This window comes from Rhincodon typus, chromosome 10 (genome assembly GCF_021869965.1).
Source record: "Rhincodon typus isolate 14 chromosome 10, sRhiTyp1.1, whole genome shotgun sequence".
Classification (NCBI taxonomy): Eukaryota; Metazoa; Chordata; class Chondrichthyes; order Orectolobiformes; family Rhincodontidae; genus Rhincodon; species Rhincodon typus.
Genome location: NC_063341.1, coordinates 4,525,624 through 4,546,703, shown reverse-complemented (window position 1 = coordinate 4,546,703; position 21,080 = coordinate 4,525,624). Strand labels below are relative to the sequence as shown.

Genomic DNA, 21,080 nt, shown 5'->3' with positions numbered 1-21,080 from the left:
GTTCCTTTTCCTTTCCGCTGGCGGAGGTCGGCAATTTGATGGAAAAAGCGGGTGGGAAAGGAGGAGAGTAGGAGGTGGGAAATTCTAGTCCGAGGCGCTTCCTCCTAACCCCCACCCCCTCTTCTCTCCCCTCCTCACGCCCGAACACGCTGAGTGTGCTTGCAATGGGACCGGGCGCCGCTTGCGGGATGCCGAGGCCAGCTAGTTGTGTTGGCTTGTGCGAGAACCGATCCGAACTGACGAGTTCCGCTCTCTTTCATTTTTTAGGTGACGCTTCACAACAGCAACCGCAGCCACCGACCAACCCCCTCCCGTCCCCGACCCCGTCTCTCACCTCCACCTCCCCCTCCAACCCCGAAACCATGCTGGACGGATTGAAAATGGAAGCAAGTTTGCAGCATTCGGCAGAGAACACGGCCTCGCTTCTGGGTGAGTTCGAAGTTTTCAGAGTCAGCCCTCGCTGTGAGATCGCAGAAAGTCAATGCTGTTCCATCCGCAGGTCGACCGCCCAATGTTACTTTACCTCGTTCCCCTTACTTTTTAGCTCGTCATTTTGAAAGAGGTTTATTTAAAAAAAAGTGAACAGATCGCTCACACGTCGATTGTACAACTCGCTTGCTCATAACTTGCGTGTTGACGCTGGTACAGCTATGGGCAACGTATTGGGGAATAGTTGCAATGGTGTGTACCGTCAGAATGTAAAATCTACACAGTCTATCCGAAAGGACATAGCCTGAACAAACCCAGGGTATATAACTGTGTGTGTGTGTGTGTGTGTGTGTGTATAGAGTGCACATGCAATATTCTAACACATAATGTACACACTGAACAGGAGCACATTACATTTACAACGTGTGGGTGTCCGGAAGTAATATTTATTATAATAATGCATTATAATAATAATACATTAATAATAATGCATCATTCATTCACACAATTCGATAATCCCCAGGTTATAAATACATTAATATATAAATTCTAGCAATTAAAAGCATGTACTACCTAAATGTTAGACACACCGCTAGTGTACATATTACATCTCAATGCAGAGCCGACATATAAAGGTATCAACCTACGTTCATACATAGATCTGTGAATTTGTACCCAAGCGCACGGACAAACACTTTAACTCTTTAGTTCCGAAGCTTTCACTGAATGCATTGCCAATAAATCGGCTGTTTGCAAACAACCCTGACGCTTTGGCGGCCTCTCCGACTGATAAGTCGATTTTGTCCTTCAGATTCTGAGGAAGTGTCAAATTCTTGTGAGCTCCCACAGCAATATCAGAATGCCCCCTCTCTCTCTGACACACACACGCACACACATTCTGCGGAGCTGTAATAACGATGTTAAAATCTAACTCAAACCCGTACATTAAAATTCACAGAGTTTCAAATCTGTGCAGAGAGCCAGGGTTGAGCTGACAGGGAAATTTTTGCCCGAGATTCGGAATTTACTATCGAGTTCCGCACTCAGGTTATCGATATGATCAAAAAGCTACCCTTGCTCTTAAAATGGGAACAAAAAAAAACTTTGCTCACATAGAGACATCTTTGCGTGATCCCTCGGAGATTAATAAGAATCAGTCGGATGATTGTATTTAGTTGTACCTCCAGCCTTTGTAGTTGCACCATCGCCCTGGAGCTGTCTTTTAATTGCAAAATGAAGCCTTTAGCCGGTGGCGTGCCAGGGCGAGGGCGTGCACTCTGGGAAGAAGAAACAAAAAAAAAGTTGTCCGGTTTGGAATATGTGCGGAAGAAGGTGTGAGAAGTCAGGATTATCATAATCGATGGAAGTACCTCAGAGCCGCGGGTTCAGGCCGGCTAACAGAAAATCCAAATATTTCTGACAGGCGGAGAACTGCTCAGTCAGAGAAGCTAACATCCGCGCTTTCAGTTTTAGCCCCGGCGCAGCAAAAGTTGACAACTTTAAACGCCGGAATTAAACAAAATGAGACGGCTTTAAACTCACAGCGAGTGGGGATTTCCGATCGTTGCATGGATTGTTGACTACTTTATTTAGCTGTTTGTGCATCTTGGTTCTCAGTGCTTTCCAAATGATTTAAGGGAATGCTTTTAACCTGTGTGTGTCTGTGTGTGTGTGTCTGCGTGTGTTAGCGGTTGAAGAGAGCAATAATCAGCTCGGTACAGGGACAAGAGCGGGTCAGAGCTGGACTGAGAGCCTTATTGACTGACCGAGAGTTGAGTGTTTAGATGATGGGGAATGCGTTCCTAAATGGAAAGAGGGGGGAGTTTGAGTTTGCTTGTACACAGGTAGCAGAGGCAAACAGACATCGGATGCGGTGATATGGGAAGAAACAGAAATGTCAAGATTTGCTTTGGTCCCTCACTCGTGCAGGCGTTTAATCTCATGCCAGCCCTTCGATTACGCTTTTTTCTCAGCCAAGTGTGTGGTGCCCATGGTAATAGTGATCCAGTACTCGGTCACCGCTGTAGACACGGGCGAGAACGAGTTCAGGGGGATTGCTGTAATGTAAACGTTATAACTATTAGAAAGATGTAATTATTACTCGTGAGGTCTGGCAGCGCAAGCAGCATAGTTATTTACACACTTTAGGAAAGTTAATGTTTCGGCTGTCAGGCCAATTAAAAGGTGTGTTTTGAATTCAGACTGTGATCTGCATGTGTGTGTGCATTGCGGACATGCACACATACATACAGACACAGGACACATTACAGACAGGCAAGGATTATACAGACATGGACATACAGGTGTATATATACACACAAACACACGAAACATGCATACAAGCACGGATTATGCAGGCATGGCCATCCAGACGCGGACCTACAGGTATGGATACACATATAGGAAAGGACACAGACATATACACACATATAGAAACGGGGCGCATACGTACAGACAAAGATTATACAGACACGGTCAAACATACAGGCACAGACATGCATACAGGGAGGGACACATACACAGACACGGGACACATTACAGGCAAGGGCATTTACAGACATGAGCAAACATACAGTCACGGACACATACGTACAGGCAAGGACACAGACACGGGACATGGATATAAGGCAAGGACGCATACGGACATGGAGAAACATAACAGACACGGACACATCGACACAGGGAAGGACACAGACGCGGGAACACACTGATACACGCATACACGCATAAGCCCTACTAACTTTGATTTTCGTCCTTTAACTCACATTTAATCGAGATGGGCCCAACTGAGAGAGCGGCTGAAGTTACAGCAACGTTTCTTTCGACATTCTCCAAACTCCCTTCCTGACCGTTCCCGTTGCATTAACCAGCAGCTAACCCCCTATAACAGACAGGCGGCATGGTCATTATTGAAAAACAAACATTCGAAATTATTCTCAGGCTATCGAAATTCCCCCCGCCCCGAAAAAAAATAAATACACATGAGCAGCTTTCGTTGCTGTTGGAAACTGCAGAACCGTTGTGAAGGCAGTGCTGCTTTTCACGGTATTTGATATTTAATCTCCGTTAATGACATTGCGCCTTTCCGCATGTCGGTGGTTCCTGCGCTTACCAGGGGGTCTCGGTGCGGGGAGAAATGTGAAAGGGGCCCTTTCTCAAATGCAAGGCCCAGCGACCCGCAAAGCGGTAGCGCCATTCTGGAGCAGGCAACGAATTTCCGATGGGCTGGGAGCTACAGGCGGCTCTGTTAAAGGAAACCAACATAATTTTGGAGATGGTAGGAACTGCAGATGCTGGAGGATCTGAGATAACAAGGTGTAGAGCTGGATGAACACAGCGGACCAAGCAGCATCAGAGGAGCAGGAAAGCTGACGTTTCGGGCCTGGGCCCTTCTTCATCCAGCTCTACACCTTGTTATCCAACATAATTTTCACCAGATTACTTAGAGAACGATTTTCAAATTGTTCCACAGTTTTTTTTATTGAAACAACTTGGCAGTGAACACAATTGCACCTACGCGTATCTGACCTGTTTGTACAACTAATGTTCGTATTTAATGGGATGGGATGGATGAGGAAGCAGTCAAAATGGATGCAGAGGGATCCGGCACCATCCACATGTACACGACTTGTAGTCACATGTACCCAAAAGCGGCGAAAGGCTTTGTCTTGCGAGCAGTACAGGCAGATCATAGCAAACAAGAACATAGACAGAGCGAGGCATACAGGTTACAGCTGCACAGCAGGTGTGCAAAACAAGATCAATATTAGCAAGGTCAACATTATTTGACGTTAGAGAGGTCCATTCAGCAGTCTAATAACAGCAGGGAAAAAGCTGTCTTTGAATCTGTTGGTGCGTGTGTTCAAACTTCTGTATCTTCTGCCTGAAGGAAGAGGTTGGAAGAGAGCATAAGGGGGTGGGAGGGGTCTTTGATGTTGGCAGCGTTTCCCATCAAGGAGAAGTGTAAATGGAGTCCATGGATAGGAGGTTGGCTTCCGTGATGGTCCCAAATATGATGACCCATAGCTCTCCATCATTCTACACATACCTCCGTTCACACGCCCAGGTATACACACTCATGTGTTAGATAGGTGCGAACACGCGGATCCTGACCAAGCATGTTTCCAATGGCTTTCCTCCATCTAAATTACACAAAAGTGGTCCTGGGAAATGTAGCCTCAAATATTTGCAGCAACAATTTCTTGCCAGAAGTTCAGTGTGACACCTGCTTTTCTAGAATGTATATTTGTTTAGGAATATATCTGGGTGTTTCCCTTTCATCCCTGAACACACACGCAGACGTACGCATGGACGCTGCTCGCTCCCAACACATAACTCGTTGAGTAATGTTTCACTTTGGGCAGACTGCAGTCCACCCAATTGGCCACAGAGGGGTCTTCACATTGCCGCTGTGACCTTTGACCTCAAGGGGAGTGGGTGGGATGAGGCAGGGGCGGGCGGTGGTTGCTCAGAGAAGCAACCACCTTCTGCCCCTCTCTCCACTGGGAGCTAAACTGTCCTTTCTGATGTGACCCTCATCCCTCCTCAGCACTCCCTGAGGAAGTCCCAAGCATCACAGTGCACCCGCTCATTGTAAATTAACTGGGTTTTCCGGATCTGAGGAAGGGTCTCTAGACCTGAAATGTTAACTCTGACTTCTCTCCAAAGATGCTGCCAAACACTGCTGGGGTTTTCCAGCAATTTCTGTTTTTTTTTGTTTGGGTTTTACGTAGTTGGGTGGAGGGGGGATGTTGGAATTCTAAGACAGTATTTAGCATATAATCCACGTCAGTGGGTTAGCCGTGGGAAATGTAGAGTTAAAGGGATAGAGTGTGGATGCTTTTCTGCGGGTGGGTGTGGACTCGATGGGCCGAGTGGCCTGCTTCCAAACTGTCTGCGATGCTGTGATTTGCAACATTTCCTGGGAGAGATGGACACATCCTAAACTGGGGACAAGAAAGGGATGATGCAGAGTGTGGGCGGGCTATAGGCTGTAGGTGTTGTGGGCGAAATTGTGCATTGCTGGGGGGTAAAAAAAACAGTTTAACTTCTGACTCAGCTGGGAGTGGGAAACAGTGACTGCGCATCCCGAAAGTTTGTTAGTCTTTTGTTCGGATCCGCCCTCATTCTCAGCTGCCCGTTCAAACAACTCGCCTAGATTTAATTTTTTTTAAAAAAAAAGTCAAAATCGCGCAAGATGTCCTGAGAGAGATCACTCCCCACCACATTAACTCCATCTCACCGAGGCCCAATTTAGCCACTGAGATTGACCAAGAGGCACACCCAGCAAAGATAGCTGCAAAGCAACCAGACGGTGGAATCGGAGGGTGTAACAGACTTGGATTTACATGCATAGGGACGGTCGTAAGAATTCAGCGCTAAGACAGGCTTTGCTGGCGAAACTCAGCAGGTCTGGGAGTATCTGTAGGCAGAAAGCAGTGTTAACGTGTCGAGTCCAGCGGCCCTTCATCACAGGATTCTGTTTTTGCTTCGGGCCTCCAACATCCGTAGGTATCCGTTTTGTTATCTAAAAATCATCAGCCCCACGAGCCAGTGTCACCATGAATTCACAGTCATCTGAGCGTCACTTTCCCGAGTCTCTCTCTACAATCCCTAACTCCCTTGTCCATCGAAAATCTGTGTTTAACACAGCCTTGAATGTACTCCCATCGACCACCGGGGGAGACTTTTCCTAGCTGCACATGGGAGAATTTCTCCTCATCCCCATCTTTAAAGAAAAGATCCCTTATTTTGAGATGGCCCCCGCCATACACACGGAGGGAAATATCATTTACTCTGTCAAGCCTCTTCAGAAACGTATGCATTTCCAAAAAAAAAACCCAATGACTATAGGCTCAACTTGCTCAACCCTTACATCATCCCAGGAATCAGCTTCTGAATTGCTTTCAATAGAATTGTATCCTTCCTTTAATAAGAATAAATTTCTATCCAATACTCTGTGTACAGTCTTACCAATGCACTGTACTGCAGTAGCAAGAGGTCCACACATTTCTCATAGAAACCCTACAGTGTGGGAACAGGCCCTTCAACCCAACAAGTCCACACCAATCCTCAGAGCATCCCACCCAGAACCATCCCCTCATAACCCACCTAACCTACACATCCCTGAACACTACAGGCAATTTATCATGGCCAATCCACCTAGCCTGTGCATCTTTGGACTGTGGGAGGGAACCGGAGCACCAGGAGGAAACCCACACAAACACAGGGAGAATGTGCAAACTCCGCACAGACAGTCGTGCGAGGGTGGGATTGAACCTGGGTCCCTGGTGCTGTGAGCCACCATGCCACCCCTAATTTGTACCAAATTCCCTTTGTAATAAATATGAGCATTCTATTTGTCTCCCTAATTGTTAGCTGTACATGCCTGCCAGCATTTATGATTCATGTGCATAGCATTATCTAGTCTCTCTCCACTTAGATAATATTCTGCATTTCTAATCTTCTTGCCAAAATGGACACCCTCCCATTGTCCTACATAATACTATCTGTAATTTTATTGCCCACCCTCTGAGGCTGGAGGGTTGCACCAATTCCTTTCTAGCCCCACTCATCCACTAGTCATGAAAAAGGAGTATTGACTAAAAGATTTAAACTGTTAAAGATAGATATGGTTATATTCTAACATCCCAAGCATAACATGAAACAAATATGGGCAACAGACATTGTTAAACACTCCCACAGAACACATCAGAAAATAAATGCAACAAGAAAATTTCCGTGGATTTCTCAGCAAAGAAATAGGGAAACTTTGGGTCACAAAAACTCATCAAGACCTCACAAGGCATTAGGATCCTTCACTTTTGATGATCTGGCCTTGAACCTCCCTCAAAAGCCAGCCTGCCATGGACAGTCTCAATGACTGCACATGTTCTGCTGGTTTACTTTTCTTTCCAGAGACTATGCTTCCCCAGATTCTTAGAAACTGTACTACAGTACTTAGTCTTAGGCACAACACCAGCTTATCACAAAAATAAGCTTCATCAAGCCCGTTCTGCCCCTGGGTTTGTTTCCTGGGCCTAATACGGCTCAGTTGCACAGAGCAAATATTGTGGATTTCCTTCACCCTTGCACAAAGTTCGACTGATCTGTTCATGGCTCCATGAGCCTCCACAGATCCCAGGACTTTTCTGAACCCTAATCCAGATTTATTCATACTGCCAACTACATTCTAGATATTTTCCCTCAATTCTAACAGCACAGAGTAATTCAACTACACTTGACTCTTCACTGAGTCAGTAACCACACAAACTCAATTTTATCCAGTTGCTTTTTCAGCATTACAGCTTAACTGTTCTCTTCAACATGGTGTTTGCTTCCACTTTGGTCTCTCTCCATCTTCGCCTCCAACTAACTGTCACTCTGGAACTATTTTTCAGTGATGCCTGTACTGTTTATGGTGACCCACTGAGAAGCTTGCAACAAGCCCTAAATTTGATCCTGGGCAACATTGAATGTAACTATAATTTTGGAATAGTTAAATGTAACAATCAATCAGTCAGTAGCAGGACTTGAATATAATAACCTCTTGAAACTGTCTCTCTGCTGAATGTTATAATGTTCACTCAGTGCTGGTCCTGGCAGCACAAAAATGTTACGAGAACTATTTTTTTAAAAAAAAATCGCACACATCCTGTTGGATAAAAGGAAACTTTACCACAGTGGCGTTTCTTTATAACAGCTTTGAAAATGCAGACAGTTTCCATCATCATAAACATCAAATAGCTTATTAAGAATACACCTGTAACTCTTTCATTTACATACTTGCATATATCATATTTACAAAACTGTGAAAGCTTAACTTAAACACATGTAACAAGTGCAATTAGCAGGTTTTGAGCTGCATGGTATAAATGTAACTCAACGTGAACTTTTTTTGTGCTTATCTTTTATCTTTAAACTGCAAAGAAGGCTCCAGTTAAGTCCACAGCCTAATTGGCTGTCAGTGTAACCCAATCTTTAAGTTCATTTTCTGAATTCAAATGCAGTACATTCATTTTGCTTTTAGTCAGTAATGTCAAAATGGCTTTTTTGTGTGCCAACAATTCATTTCAATTATTTGTTATCGAGTTGTTCTTATGTTCAAATAAAGGTAATTTGTGTTCCTGTTGGTTTTAATCATCTGCACACTTTGACTTCTGCATCTTCTCCAGATCCCTTTTCAAATACATCTTACTTAGTTCTTTCCTGGTGATGTCAATAGCTTCTTCACTCTGAGCTTTCATTATTCTTTCCATACTTCTAATCTTCCATGTAATTCATGAACCACATCTGTCCAAACCTCTTGCTCTTTGTCTTCCTATTTCTCTGTTGAAAGGAATATGTTTTCAAATGGTCCTTTAAGTTGGCTATGGAAAACATGTATTTCTGATTGACAATCACATTGAAAAAGCATCTTCCTTAAGCACTTTTTCAATTACAGCATTGTTGTTTCATTACTTTGATTCATACCAAATAAACAAAAACCTACAGAAAGAGTGTTTTGCTCTTAGTTGCTTTTAAAATCTGTATCTTTCTTTCCACACTATGGACCCCATCTTTTTCATTCTCCAGATTGCATCTGAGTTTAACACAAACTGATTTTCTAAAAATGAAGCTGCACAGTTAATCCAGCTTGAGTTTTAATTCTGCACTCAACCAACTATTCTAATTCATCACTGATTCTTGAAGTTTACAAGGTATAAATCAAAAAAGAGCTTTCCTTGTTGAATTTGCTTCTACAAGTTTATAATTTAGATATTTCAACTGTTCATTCAAGTATCTTACTTCCCATGACTGGTGTTCAAGTTGTTCACATCAGTTCACATTTTTCATTAACAAACTCTCCTCACCTGCATGCAAATTGATTCTTCACATTGATCAATTCTTCCTTTAATTGCTCATTATAAGCACTAAGTCTGTTGTCTTTGTCCTTGGTATTTCTGGAGAACTTGACAAGATCAAGCATCTGCTCCAAATCACTTGCTACTACGTTACCAGCTGCGCTGACCAAATTATTCCTTGATGTAAGACCTACCTCTAAATGAGGAACTATTCCCACAATAACAACACCATTTGGTCAGTCACTTAGTAACTTAACTTTGTACAAAAGACCAAGTTAATGAGTCCTAAATAACAATTACATTCATAATCCTTAAATACTTCTTCTTTCATCAAACCATCTGGAACACAAATTGTATCATTAGCCACTATCAATGACTGCACTGCCCCAATGTCTCTCAAAATATTAATTAGTTTACTGGTCTGATGGAGGAGTAAGTGAATACTTCTTCCTTAGAGACAGTACCTTTATAGCCTTCAGCCATTTAACAAGATGAAAATATAATTGAGCAAGTTTCTGTACACCCTGAATTCTTCAAATCAGATTAGAATATATAGTCAAACTGCAAATAAATAATCAAAAGCACACATTTAGTGGCATTGGAGAAGGTCACTAGGTTGAACAAGAGGGCATAATCTCAGAATTTAAGACAGAGAGGAGGAGGAATTTCTTTCAGAGGGCAGTGAATCTGTGGAATTCTTTACTGCAGTGGACCGTTGATGCTGTATTATTAAGTATATTCACAGCCGAGATAGACAGATCTTTAAACAGTAAGGGAATCAAGGGTTATGGGGGAAAAGGCAGGAAAGTGGAGTTGAGGATTATCAGCCATGATCTCATTGAATGGTGGAGTAGACCCAATGGGCCGAATGGCCTAATTGTCCTCCTATGGTCTTATTTACTCACTTTAGCAGGAATCCAATACAAAAAAATGTACAGTATGCATATCCCTTTGTAGAGCCATAGCAACCTCCTCACAAGAATAGGAATGGTTTGTCCTCAAAGTAAATATTAAACCGATATTTGGACCTTCGATTATTTAATTGCATTTTGACGAATTTGAAGAATTCAAGAGTTGTTTCATTGTTTTGATTCATACCAAATAAATAAAAAAAAAGAAGCTCGCTCAATGACATTGCCAAGTTGTCAAGAACAGCACCTACTATTTCTTACCCAAATACTTCGTAAATCGTCTATCTGAAAACTACAAGGATATTTGTGATGCTGATCTAGGTTGGGTTACATCGGTTTTACATCTCGGGCCTCAATTCTGTTAACATCGTCGGTTATTGAAAGCTCCCCGATTCCCCTCAAATGACATCCTGGAAGTGACGTGTAGAACACTAAATTATGTTACTCACTTTAAAAATCGGTCTGGAAAGTTAAGTAGCGAAATGAGACGGGCAAGGATTATTATAGAGAGATGTAAAAATTACATGTTGCCGTCACATTATTACTTTGAAGACTGTTTGGACAATAGAGATTCAATAAGATCCCATAAACAATGGGATAAATGATTAGATAATCTCATTTTGGGAGTGGTTGTTGAGAGGTACCGGGAAATCTTTTGACACTTCAAACTGCCAGATCTCCTGAAAAAAGACAAACTGGACCTGCTTCCTTTAACACGTTTTAACAGAAGGCGTGTTGTTCTGTTATTGTGGCAGTCCCTTCGCGCTGCACTGGATTGCCAGGCTACGGTGCAAGCTTCAGTCACTGCGGACTCAAACACACAAACTGGAGTTCCTAGCAAAACTTGACACTCAGCGATTTGTGGCTGAGTTGCTCGTGGATGAAGCAAAATAAATCCTTCCTCATTGTCAACCAGTTTCACCAAAAAAAGGTACGCAAATTCGTGTATAGGTAAAAGAAGAAGAGCCACATGTACTTTAGCCCCTGCTTTATCAAACCAAAAAATAAACTATAGGATAAGTCACTTAGGATGTGACAGGAATTATCAGTTGCATGTCCTGCTTAGAATAATTGAAGATAAATAATAATGTGTAGATGTGCAGAAAACATTTCGAAAACAAGTTTCCCCTGTCCTGAACTAATATCCGAAACACCTTTTCATATCTTATATATATAATCGTACTACTACACAAATCTCCCGTCTCCATAACTTTATCCTCTTTAGTTTTTGCACACACTTGTGTTTCAATTATTTTCAAGTTTGTCATTTACAATAGGAATGAACTCTGCATTGTCCTGTAATTACACAATATGGCCACTGGGTGGGTTTGTGTCAAAAATCATTCGCCGTGCTCTCCAAATATTCTTCCATAGATTTTGATTTTCTTCCCGAATAGTGGAATTTATAATCTCCAAATAATTCTGAACTAAAGCTTTTCTTTCAAAGCAAAAGACTAAGACCTTTCATGTTTTAAATTCTTTTGGCGCCATCTGAAACTTTCATTCATGTTATACATTCAAAAATTTCAACCTCTTCCAAAGGTTTGGATTTGATTTGTGAGTTTCATGTAATAATAAATTTGCACTGGTCAGTGGAAGGAAGTATATGCTCGGTACTGCATTCATTCCGCCGTATTGGTGCAATGTCTCTATTCAGATGGATGCAGTCGATGTTCAGTTTTATTTTCAAACTAATTGGAAAAACACTTCTCGGCTAAAACTTAAAACGAGCGTTTCTTTCAGCAGGAATAAAAACATGCAGGATGTTGCAGCTTTTGTTTTAGCCTGTCTATCTTGGAAAGCATATTGAGCTGAGGGGTGGTGGGGGTGTGGGGGGTAGGGTGGAGGAGAAGGAGGAAGGATTGAGAGAGCGTTTTGGTGCCGTTAGCTTTAAAAGATCTCCAGATGAGTTTGAAATTATTTATTTCATTTTTGCTTTGACTGTAGAAAATGCGCATGCATTTAATTCTGATTGTAAGAAAGTATTCTCATAATTAAGAGTGCCGGGGGTGGGCATCGATCGTTATTTCGATTTTTTAAAGAGCAAGTAAGATATATTTGTACAGAAATAAAATGGATTTTAGAGAAACAGATTGGAAAAAGGACTAATCTCGACACTAGTCTTGGAATGAAAAAGTACGCATCGACGAAGGATTAAAGATTTCTGAGTGACAATGGAGGAAAGATTATTGAGGATAAATGACAGTTATGAAAGGGAGAGGGTAGGAGGAAACTAAGGTGGTTTGGTTACACGATGTCAGAAAAAAAGTGGGAGAGGAAAAACAGAATTTGTGGAGGAGTGTATTGGAACGGATGTTGCTCGGAACCAAACCTCGGCAATTTAAAGGCGGCCAGTAGGTTTTACAGCTTTCCCCCCCATGACAGTACATCAAAACACTATGCAGCACTCGAAACGAAAAGACTGAGACATTTGGCAGATGACAAAGATAGAATCAAAAGGGAGAGATTGAAACGGAAGATGAAAGATGGACAATAAACCAACATCACTAAGGCGGTTTATTCTGGTAAAGGAGACCATAGTCCGCAACATGTGCAATCACATGAGAGTGGAAATAGCAGTATTTTAAATGTCATGTACAGCACACTTTCCCTAAGTGCCACCTTTGCTCCTTACAATACTTTTATCATCATAGCTTTATTTATAGCTTACATTTATGAAGCAGTGATTCACAATGAGCAGTGTCATGCTGTAGTTCGAGTTGTGTGTTACAAGTCCTCTGTTTAGAGTATACTAGTTGCAAGAGTTCCACTTCCTGCAATACTTAGTTCAGCAGCTTCCTGAGTATTGTAATAGTTAGTCACCTGTAAGCAATATGAGATTAGGTTTTCCAATGGATACAAAATAATTCTGTAGTCCTTGACCCAGTTTGACAAAGTTCTTAACATTGAAAGAATCAATCTTTCTTTAACCATAAATTTGTGTAAATTATAAACTATGTAGGTGACTGAATGGCTAAGAACACATATAAAAAAAAACAACCCTTCCTGTATAAGCGTATGGAAACATTAAATTGCAGACACAAAATACAAATTAATGATCAAATATTTGAAAGGAAGTAGAATGAATTTGAACGTAGAATACAGATGGAAGTTTGCTTTCACAGGCCATTGGTCCCTGGATCAAGGAACAATTAAATGTTTAAAGAAGCCAGCTAGAGTAGAAATAGATCACCGCTGAACAGTAACAGATTTTGGAACATTGCTAAGTAGAGAGGTTATCATCAGCAGCGAATAAACAGAATGAAAAACAAGACACTTAATGCTCATTTTGTCGCTGTTGATGAACAAAAAGTGAAAATTCCCACTTTACTTTTATTAATGGTATTCACTGCAGTTTTTTATGTGTTTTGGAATATAGCCCTTTTGATGACTTAATACATCATCAATGATTCTACAGGAATGAAGTAGGGGTTGGAGCATTGTGGAGTAGTACAGCAAGTATGGTTTAGCTGTCTCTGATTTTATAGATCATTTTGACCTAACTAAAGGTCAGAGAGCAACCGAGTGGGCCAGATTTCTGTCACATTAACTCAGAACATAAATTAAGATAATTTTGTTCAAATGAGATTTTTTTTCTATTAACATGAGATAAATGTAAAGTGATATTGCATTGAATAAATATAGGAAAAACAGCATCTGAATAACAACAGTTATAGATTCATGGCTAACAATTAAAAACAGTGATAGTTGGATGGCATTTGTGAGTACAGGGAAAATTAAATTCTACTAATGAATTAAACTGTAATGTTCAAACTAAAACATTCAAGTCAAGCCTTAGTTGATAATTTGCATAATCATCCAGAAATCATGCATACACAGAATTAGAGGTAGAGGTAGGCCACTCTACCCTTCAAGGGTTCTCCACCATTCAATAATGCTTTGAGGGATACAGGCCAAGCACAGGCAGGTGGGACTAGTTTACTTTGGGAACATGGTCAATGTGGACTGATTGGACCGAAGGGTCTGTTTCCATGCTGTTTGACTCTATGACTCTACAGCTGATCTGACTGAAACTTCAACTCCACTTTCCTGCCTGCCGACACCCCCAACCCTTGACTTCTTTGTTGGTTAAAAATTTACTTATTGAATAAATTCAAAGACCCAGTTTGCTCTGTGGAAATCAATTCCACAAAAAAACTAACCTCTGTAAGAGAGTAAAATAATCTTCTTATCTCAGCCTTAAGTGAAAGTCCCTTAATTTTAAACTGTGTCTCCCCCGTTATGGACTCCTGTATAAGGGGAACCATCCTTTCAGAAACCATCCTATCACATCCCCTCCGGATCTTGCACCTTTCCATAAAACCACTTCATTCCTCTAAGCTACAATGATTTTGGGCCCTACCTGCTCAACCTTTCCTCCTATGATAAGTCCTTCACACCAGGAATCAATTAAGTGAACCATGTCTGATCTGCTTGTGATGCAAGTATATCATGTTTTGAGTAAAGTGACAAAAAAAAACTGTATGCAGGATTTCAGATGCAGACTCACCAAGGTCCTGTGCAGCTATAACAATACTTCCCTACTTTACAACTTAACTTCCCTTGCATTAAGTGCATTTATTTAATGAATGCCTCGCTCTATCTCCACCCACACCACTGTTTGTGATTAATGTACTGAGACACTCAGATCCCTCAGCAGTCTCTCACCCTTTAAATAATATGTTGCTTTTCTATTCTTCCTGCCATAGTGGACAACTTCACATTTTCCCACAGTACAATTTATCTACCAGATTTTTGCTCAGTCATTGAACTTTTCTAAGTCCTCTATAGCCTCCATATGTCTTCTTTGATAACTTACATTTCTACCTATCTTTCATTTCATCAGTAAATGTAGCTTCCATACAGTCAATCTCTTCATCCAGCCTATTGCTTTAGATTGTAACTAGTTTACCCTTAGCGCACTCCATTAATTGCGGTTTACCAATCCAAAACTGACCAACTTATCCCTATTTGCTGCTTCCTGTGAACTAACCAATCTTCTGTCCATGCTAATATGTTACCCCTAACACCATGAACTCTTATATAGTGTAGTAATCTTTGAAGTGGCACCTTGTCAAACGCCTTTTGCAAATCTAAGTACACCACATCTACAGGTTTCCCTTTATCCATCTTGCTTGTCATTTTCTCAAAGAATTCTAATAAATTAGCCAAACACGATTTCTTTTTCAGAAAACCTTGTTGACCAGCCTGATTTTCTAAAGGTCCTGTTATAACTTCTTTAATACCTGATTCTGGCATTTTCCCTATAACAGACGTTAGGTTAATTGACCTATAATTTCCAACTTTCTGTGTCCCTTCTTTCTCACTCATAGGTGTTACATTAACAATTTTCCAATCTGTTAGGACCTTTCCAGAATCGAGTGAAGTTTGGAAGAGCACTCCAATGCACATACTATCTCTGATAAGGCCTTAGGACAAAAACCATCATGTCCTGGGAATTTATTACCATTTTGTCTAATAGTTTTTTTCAATACCTCTTTTCTGGAGATTTTGACTAAGTTCCCCCGTCCCATTTACTTCTTGGTTTTCAAGTATTGTCAACATTTTTATCTGTCTTTCACAGTGAAGATAAGCTCAAACTACCTGTCCAATGTTCTGGTAATTCCCTTGTTTTCCATTATTAATTCACCACGCTGTAAGCGATCAATGCTTATTTTAGTTATACTTATCATTTTTAAAAACTATCAGTTTTTGTATTGCTAGCTAGCTGTCTCTCATACTTTAATTTTTCTTTCCTTTTCTTTAATCATTCTTTACTGGTTTCAAAAAGTTGTCCAATCTTTGACCTAACATGAATCTTTGCAATATTGCACACTTTTTCTTTCAATTTGAGATTATCCTTGATTTTTCTTTAAGTTAGCCATGGATGGTGCATCCTTCTTATAGTATCTTTGTTTCTCAGTGGAATATGTCTGATGAGATTTATGAATTATCTCCTTAAATGACTGATACCATTTCTCTACAGTTCTACCTTTCTACTTATTTCCCTGTTAATTTAAGATAACTTTGTAATTGCCTTTATGTAAATTTAATATACTAACCATACACCCACATTTTTTATTCTCAGCATTGTCTAGAAGCTACTTTACTATGAATCATTACTTACTGCTGTCTCATTGTACATTGACAAGTCTAAAATAGCTTGCTAAACTAAAACAAAGAACTGCAGATGCTGAATATCTAAACAAAAACAGAAAGTGCTGGAGAAACTCAGCAAACCTGGCAGCATCTGTGCAGAGATACACAGAATTACCTGTAATTATTGCAGTCTCCTTTGTAGAGGTTTCCATATTCTCCTTCTGTACTCAGTCTTCCGACATTTCAACTGGTAAGGGACTTTTAAATTGTTCACAGAAGTGACTTCTTACAGTTGCTGCTACTTATCTCTATCAAACTGATCCCACATCTTGATATTTAGAACTATGTCATCCCTTACTTCTTTACTAATATAGGCAATAATTACAGAGCTATCTCAACATCTTTTCCTAGTTTACCCTATTTCATAAATGTGAAAGATAATCAAATATTTAGATCCCAATCTTGGTCACCCTGTTACCACAACACTGAAATGACTTACAGTCATACATACTTATTTCTCTTTATGCTATCCATTCAATTTAATGCAGATACAGAATATTTAATTCTGTCTTTTTACCATTCCTGCAAACTCTGCCATTTTCTGCTGGTGCACTCTTAAGTTTATACATTCCATTCCTTAAAGTCCTATAGCACATTGTAATTAATTACATCTTTCCAAGTTGGATTCCTCACTATTTAGTTTAAAGCTTCCTCTACCATCCCAGTTATATGACACATCACAACGACAAACCCACTGTAGTTTAGATGAAATCCATCTCAATGGTCCAGCCCCATTTTCATTAGCACTGGTGAAGGTGCCCATGAACTGAAGCCCATTTCTCCCATACCTAACTTTGAGCTATGCATTCAGCTCTTAATTCAGATCTTAATTACTTTATGCCATTTTGCCCAGGGATAAAGTAGTAACCCTAGAAGTGATTAAATTTGAGGTTCTGGCTTGTAACTTAGGCCCTAGCTGCTCATATGTCCTAAGCAGAACCTTTTTCCTAGCCCTGTTTATCTGTTGGTGCCTAAGTGGACAACATCGACTGAATCCCTCCCCCATATCCCACTGAAGTGTTCTCTCTCGTTCCAAGCTGATGTGCCAACCTCTAGTAACAGGCAGGCAACACATGCTTTCTGGTCTCATGCTCTTGGCTGTACAGAATTGTGCCTATCTCACTGACTGTACTATTACCATCCATATGGGCTGCAGGAAACTACAAAACCATTGGACATTGCAAAGACTGAAATTTCTTCCACCTTCATGAACCCCGAACCTGCCTCATTGGCAGTAACACCTTCCTGTCCTTGAACACTGACTGAATCATCAGACCCCTAGCTTAAAGGGTATGGATGCTTCCTTGGGACAAAGTGTTCTGTTAATTTTCAGCATTTGCAGCTCTGACTCCAGCTCTTGAACTCTGCCCAGTGTTCTTACAGCCTCAGACACTCACTGCAGACAAAGTTGCATCAATGAGCCGAGTTATCTTTGCAACTGGAATTCTACTTAAATCCATTTGCAAATCCTGTAACAGAAGGTAGATGAAGTAGCTGGATGAAAGCTGTTATAACAACAGATCATAATCATTGAGGCAAAGTAATTGCTGTACAACATTAAAATCAGTTTGCATTGTCCATAACAACAGTGTCGTAACATTGTGGGCAGGAAGCACAAGGCTAAGGTGATGATAATATCTCCACAGGTGAGCCTGAAATGATAACCTGTAAAAATATAAGAAATGAGAGTAAGAAAGGCCGTTTGCCCTTGGAGGCTATTCTGCCATTGACTAGGACCGTGCCTCAACTACCTCAAGATCATCTTCCTATACTATCCCAGTAGCTTCAATTCCCTCAGCATACAACAATCCATCAACCTTTGTTTTTAAGTACTCAACAATCAAATATCTGCCACTTTCTGAGGTTAGAGAACTCCAAAGATTTCTTACATAAGGAGACTAAAACTACACACAGTATTCCAGGTGTGGCCCCATCAATGTTCTGTAACTTTGATAAGACTTACTTACTCTTATATTCCAACTCCTTTGTAACAAATACTAACATATCGTTTGCCTTTCTAATTGTTTGCTGTACCTGCTTATTAACTTTCTGTCATTCATGCACATCGACACCCAAATCCCTCCGAATGTAAACTTTTCCCAATGTCTCAACATTCTGCTTTGTTAATTTTTCCTACCAAAGTGGATTACTTCATTGCTTCACCCCATAATATTCTATTACTGGACTGGTGATCCAGAGACCTAGGTGCTGGGTAAATGGGTTTAAATCCTACCATGGCACCTAGTGGAATTTAGACTCAGTTAAAATATCTAGTATAGATAGCTATTCCCAGTAATGGTGGTCATAAACTATCATCGAATGTCGTAAAAATCTGGTTCATTAATATCCTTCAGGGAAGAAAATCTGCCATCCTTACCAGGTCTGGCCTACACATATAAATGCACAGCAGTGCGGTTGGATCTTAACTACCCTATGAAGTGGCAACTTATTCAGTTCAAGCGGCATTAGCAACGGAAGACAAAAGTAAAGTGGAGGACTATCAGATGAGCTGTGATCTCACTGAATGGCAGAGCTGATGGGCCAAATGGTCTATTTCTGCTCCTCTTTGTGGCCTTGTGGTCTGAATGCTAGGCTTACTGGTCAAACCACATCTCATGAAAGAATTTTTTAAAAAATGGCTTGTTCTTGCTCACTGATCCAACCTGTCTGGATCCCTTTGTGGCTTAATTTGCATTCTTCTCGCAGCTTAAATTTCCACCTACCTTAGTATTATCAGCAAATGTTGATACATTATACTCAACCCCTTCATCTATGTCATTACATAGATTGCAAATAGCTGAGGCTCAAATACTTAACCTTATGGCACCCTGCTAGTTGCAAACCAACAAAATGTTCTTATTTACTCCTAATCTCTGTTTCCTGCCAATTAACCCATTTTCATTCTATGCTAATTTATTACCATGAATCCCACATTCCTATTTTGGTGAAATAATCTTATATATGGTATACCACGAAATGACTTTTGAAAATTCAAATCAAATTCATCCACTGGTTTCTCCTCAATGATCTTTCTAGTTATATGCTCCATCAACTTTAACAGTTTGTCAAATGCAATCTCCCTTTATTGGATGTTGACTCTTCTTAATCATACGATGATTTTCTCAGCACTCTGCAATCATATCCTAAAAGTAGGTTCTAGCTTTTTGCCTACTACTGATGTTAGGCTATCTGACTCACCAGTCCTCATTTTCTTTCTTTTCCTCCCTGAAATAGCATTGTTAGGTTCTTTACATTCCAATCCTTGAGAACTATGCTAGAACCGAAGCAATTCTAGAAGATCAAAACCAATACATCCACTAATTTGAAACCCTGAGATGCAGATCATCCAGTCTACTGAATTTATCACTACATTATTCTATTAATTTCTCCAGTACAACTTCTTCACTTATACTGTTTATTAAAAGTCTTCTGTTCTCAGCATGCACTTGGCTCCCCATTATTTCCTGAATGGCTTTTATGTCAACTCCCATGATGGTAGGTAAAAAGTACTTGTTTAATGTCTCTGCCTTATTCCTTATTCCCCAATATGATTTTTGAATTGATTTGATTTGATTTATTATTATCGCATGTACCTAAGTACAGTGAAAAGTTTTGTTTTGCATGAAGTACCGGCAGATCATACTATACAAAATGCATTAGAGTTATAAAACAGAGCAAAGAATACAAAGTTATGACTGCAGAGAAGGTACAAAGACAGCGTGATCAACATTAAAATTTGAGAGGCCCATTCAGAAATCTAATAACAGTGGGGAAGAAGCTGTTCTTGAATCTATTTGTATGTGTGTATAAACTTTTTTATCTTCTGCCTGATGGAAGATTATGACTTCACCTGTTTTTGTTGCTAATGGGCCCATATTTACTTTCACTACTTTACACACCTTTAGAAACAACACAATCTGTTTTTGTCTCTTGCTAATTTACTCCGATGTTCTCTTTTCTCTTTCTGTATCCGTTTCTGACCCTCCTTTGCTGAATTCTAAAATTTGCTCAAACATTATGTATTCATTCTTTAAATATTAGATCATTTTTGTCTCCCGTCATACCTTTTAAATGTAGTTTCCCCATCTACCTCAGCTAAATCATCGCTCATAACTATGTAGTTGGCTTAGTTTAGATTTAAGACCCTAATTTTGGCTGGGACTTTCTCCCCAAAGAATTAATTTCAGAACTGAGATGGATATGTTTTTGTTAAGCGAGGTTACGGACAGAATTAAAATACAAATCAGCCACATTCTGATAGAATGGTGGAACAGACTTGAGGCTGGAATGGACTACTTCTGTTCTACTCGCTGTTCCTATGAATTGGCATGTAGACGGCGACTGTGAAAGTACAGAGAAATATGACTTTAAGAGGTAGCATGTTGGACTGAATGTGTTCTCCTGTGCTGCAGTTTCTATGATTTTTGGTATCTGAGGCTTTTCTGCCCGTACTTTTGTCTGGAATCTTCGGTGTTGAGAATGTCCTGGAGGTAGGAACACAATGGCTTTCCAATCCAACCTCCTAACCTGCAAATATGCTTCAGGTCTTGCCTTCAAGCTGCCTCTACTGGACTAGGAAGTTTCCGCCCACTGTGCGCAGTAGCTATGTCAAATGCATTTTATTTTGTCTGCATTTCTACGTTTGTGTGGGCTTTTACCTGAGATAGACCTTATCTACATTTAACTATTGAGCTGTGCAAAGATCTATTCAATTGTTTGTAATGTTGAACAAACATGA

The 21,080-nt window shown here is 40.4% G+C and overlaps 1 protein-coding gene across 1 annotated transcript in view; it reads left to right on the top strand.

Annotated features, from left to right (window-relative positions):
• Positions 1 to 333: 333 nt before the first annotated feature.
• LOC109918964 (LIM homeobox transcription factor 1-alpha-like) overlaps positions 334 to 21,080 on the top strand; it is a 308,155-nt gene continuing 287,408 nt past the window's right edge. The window contains exon 1 of the mRNA XM_048601533.1: positions 334 to 429. Coding sequence (XP_048457490.1) covers positions 363 to 429 — 67 coding nt within the window. The 5' untranslated portion in view covers positions 334 to 362. The remainder of the gene's footprint in view (positions 430 to 21,080) is intronic.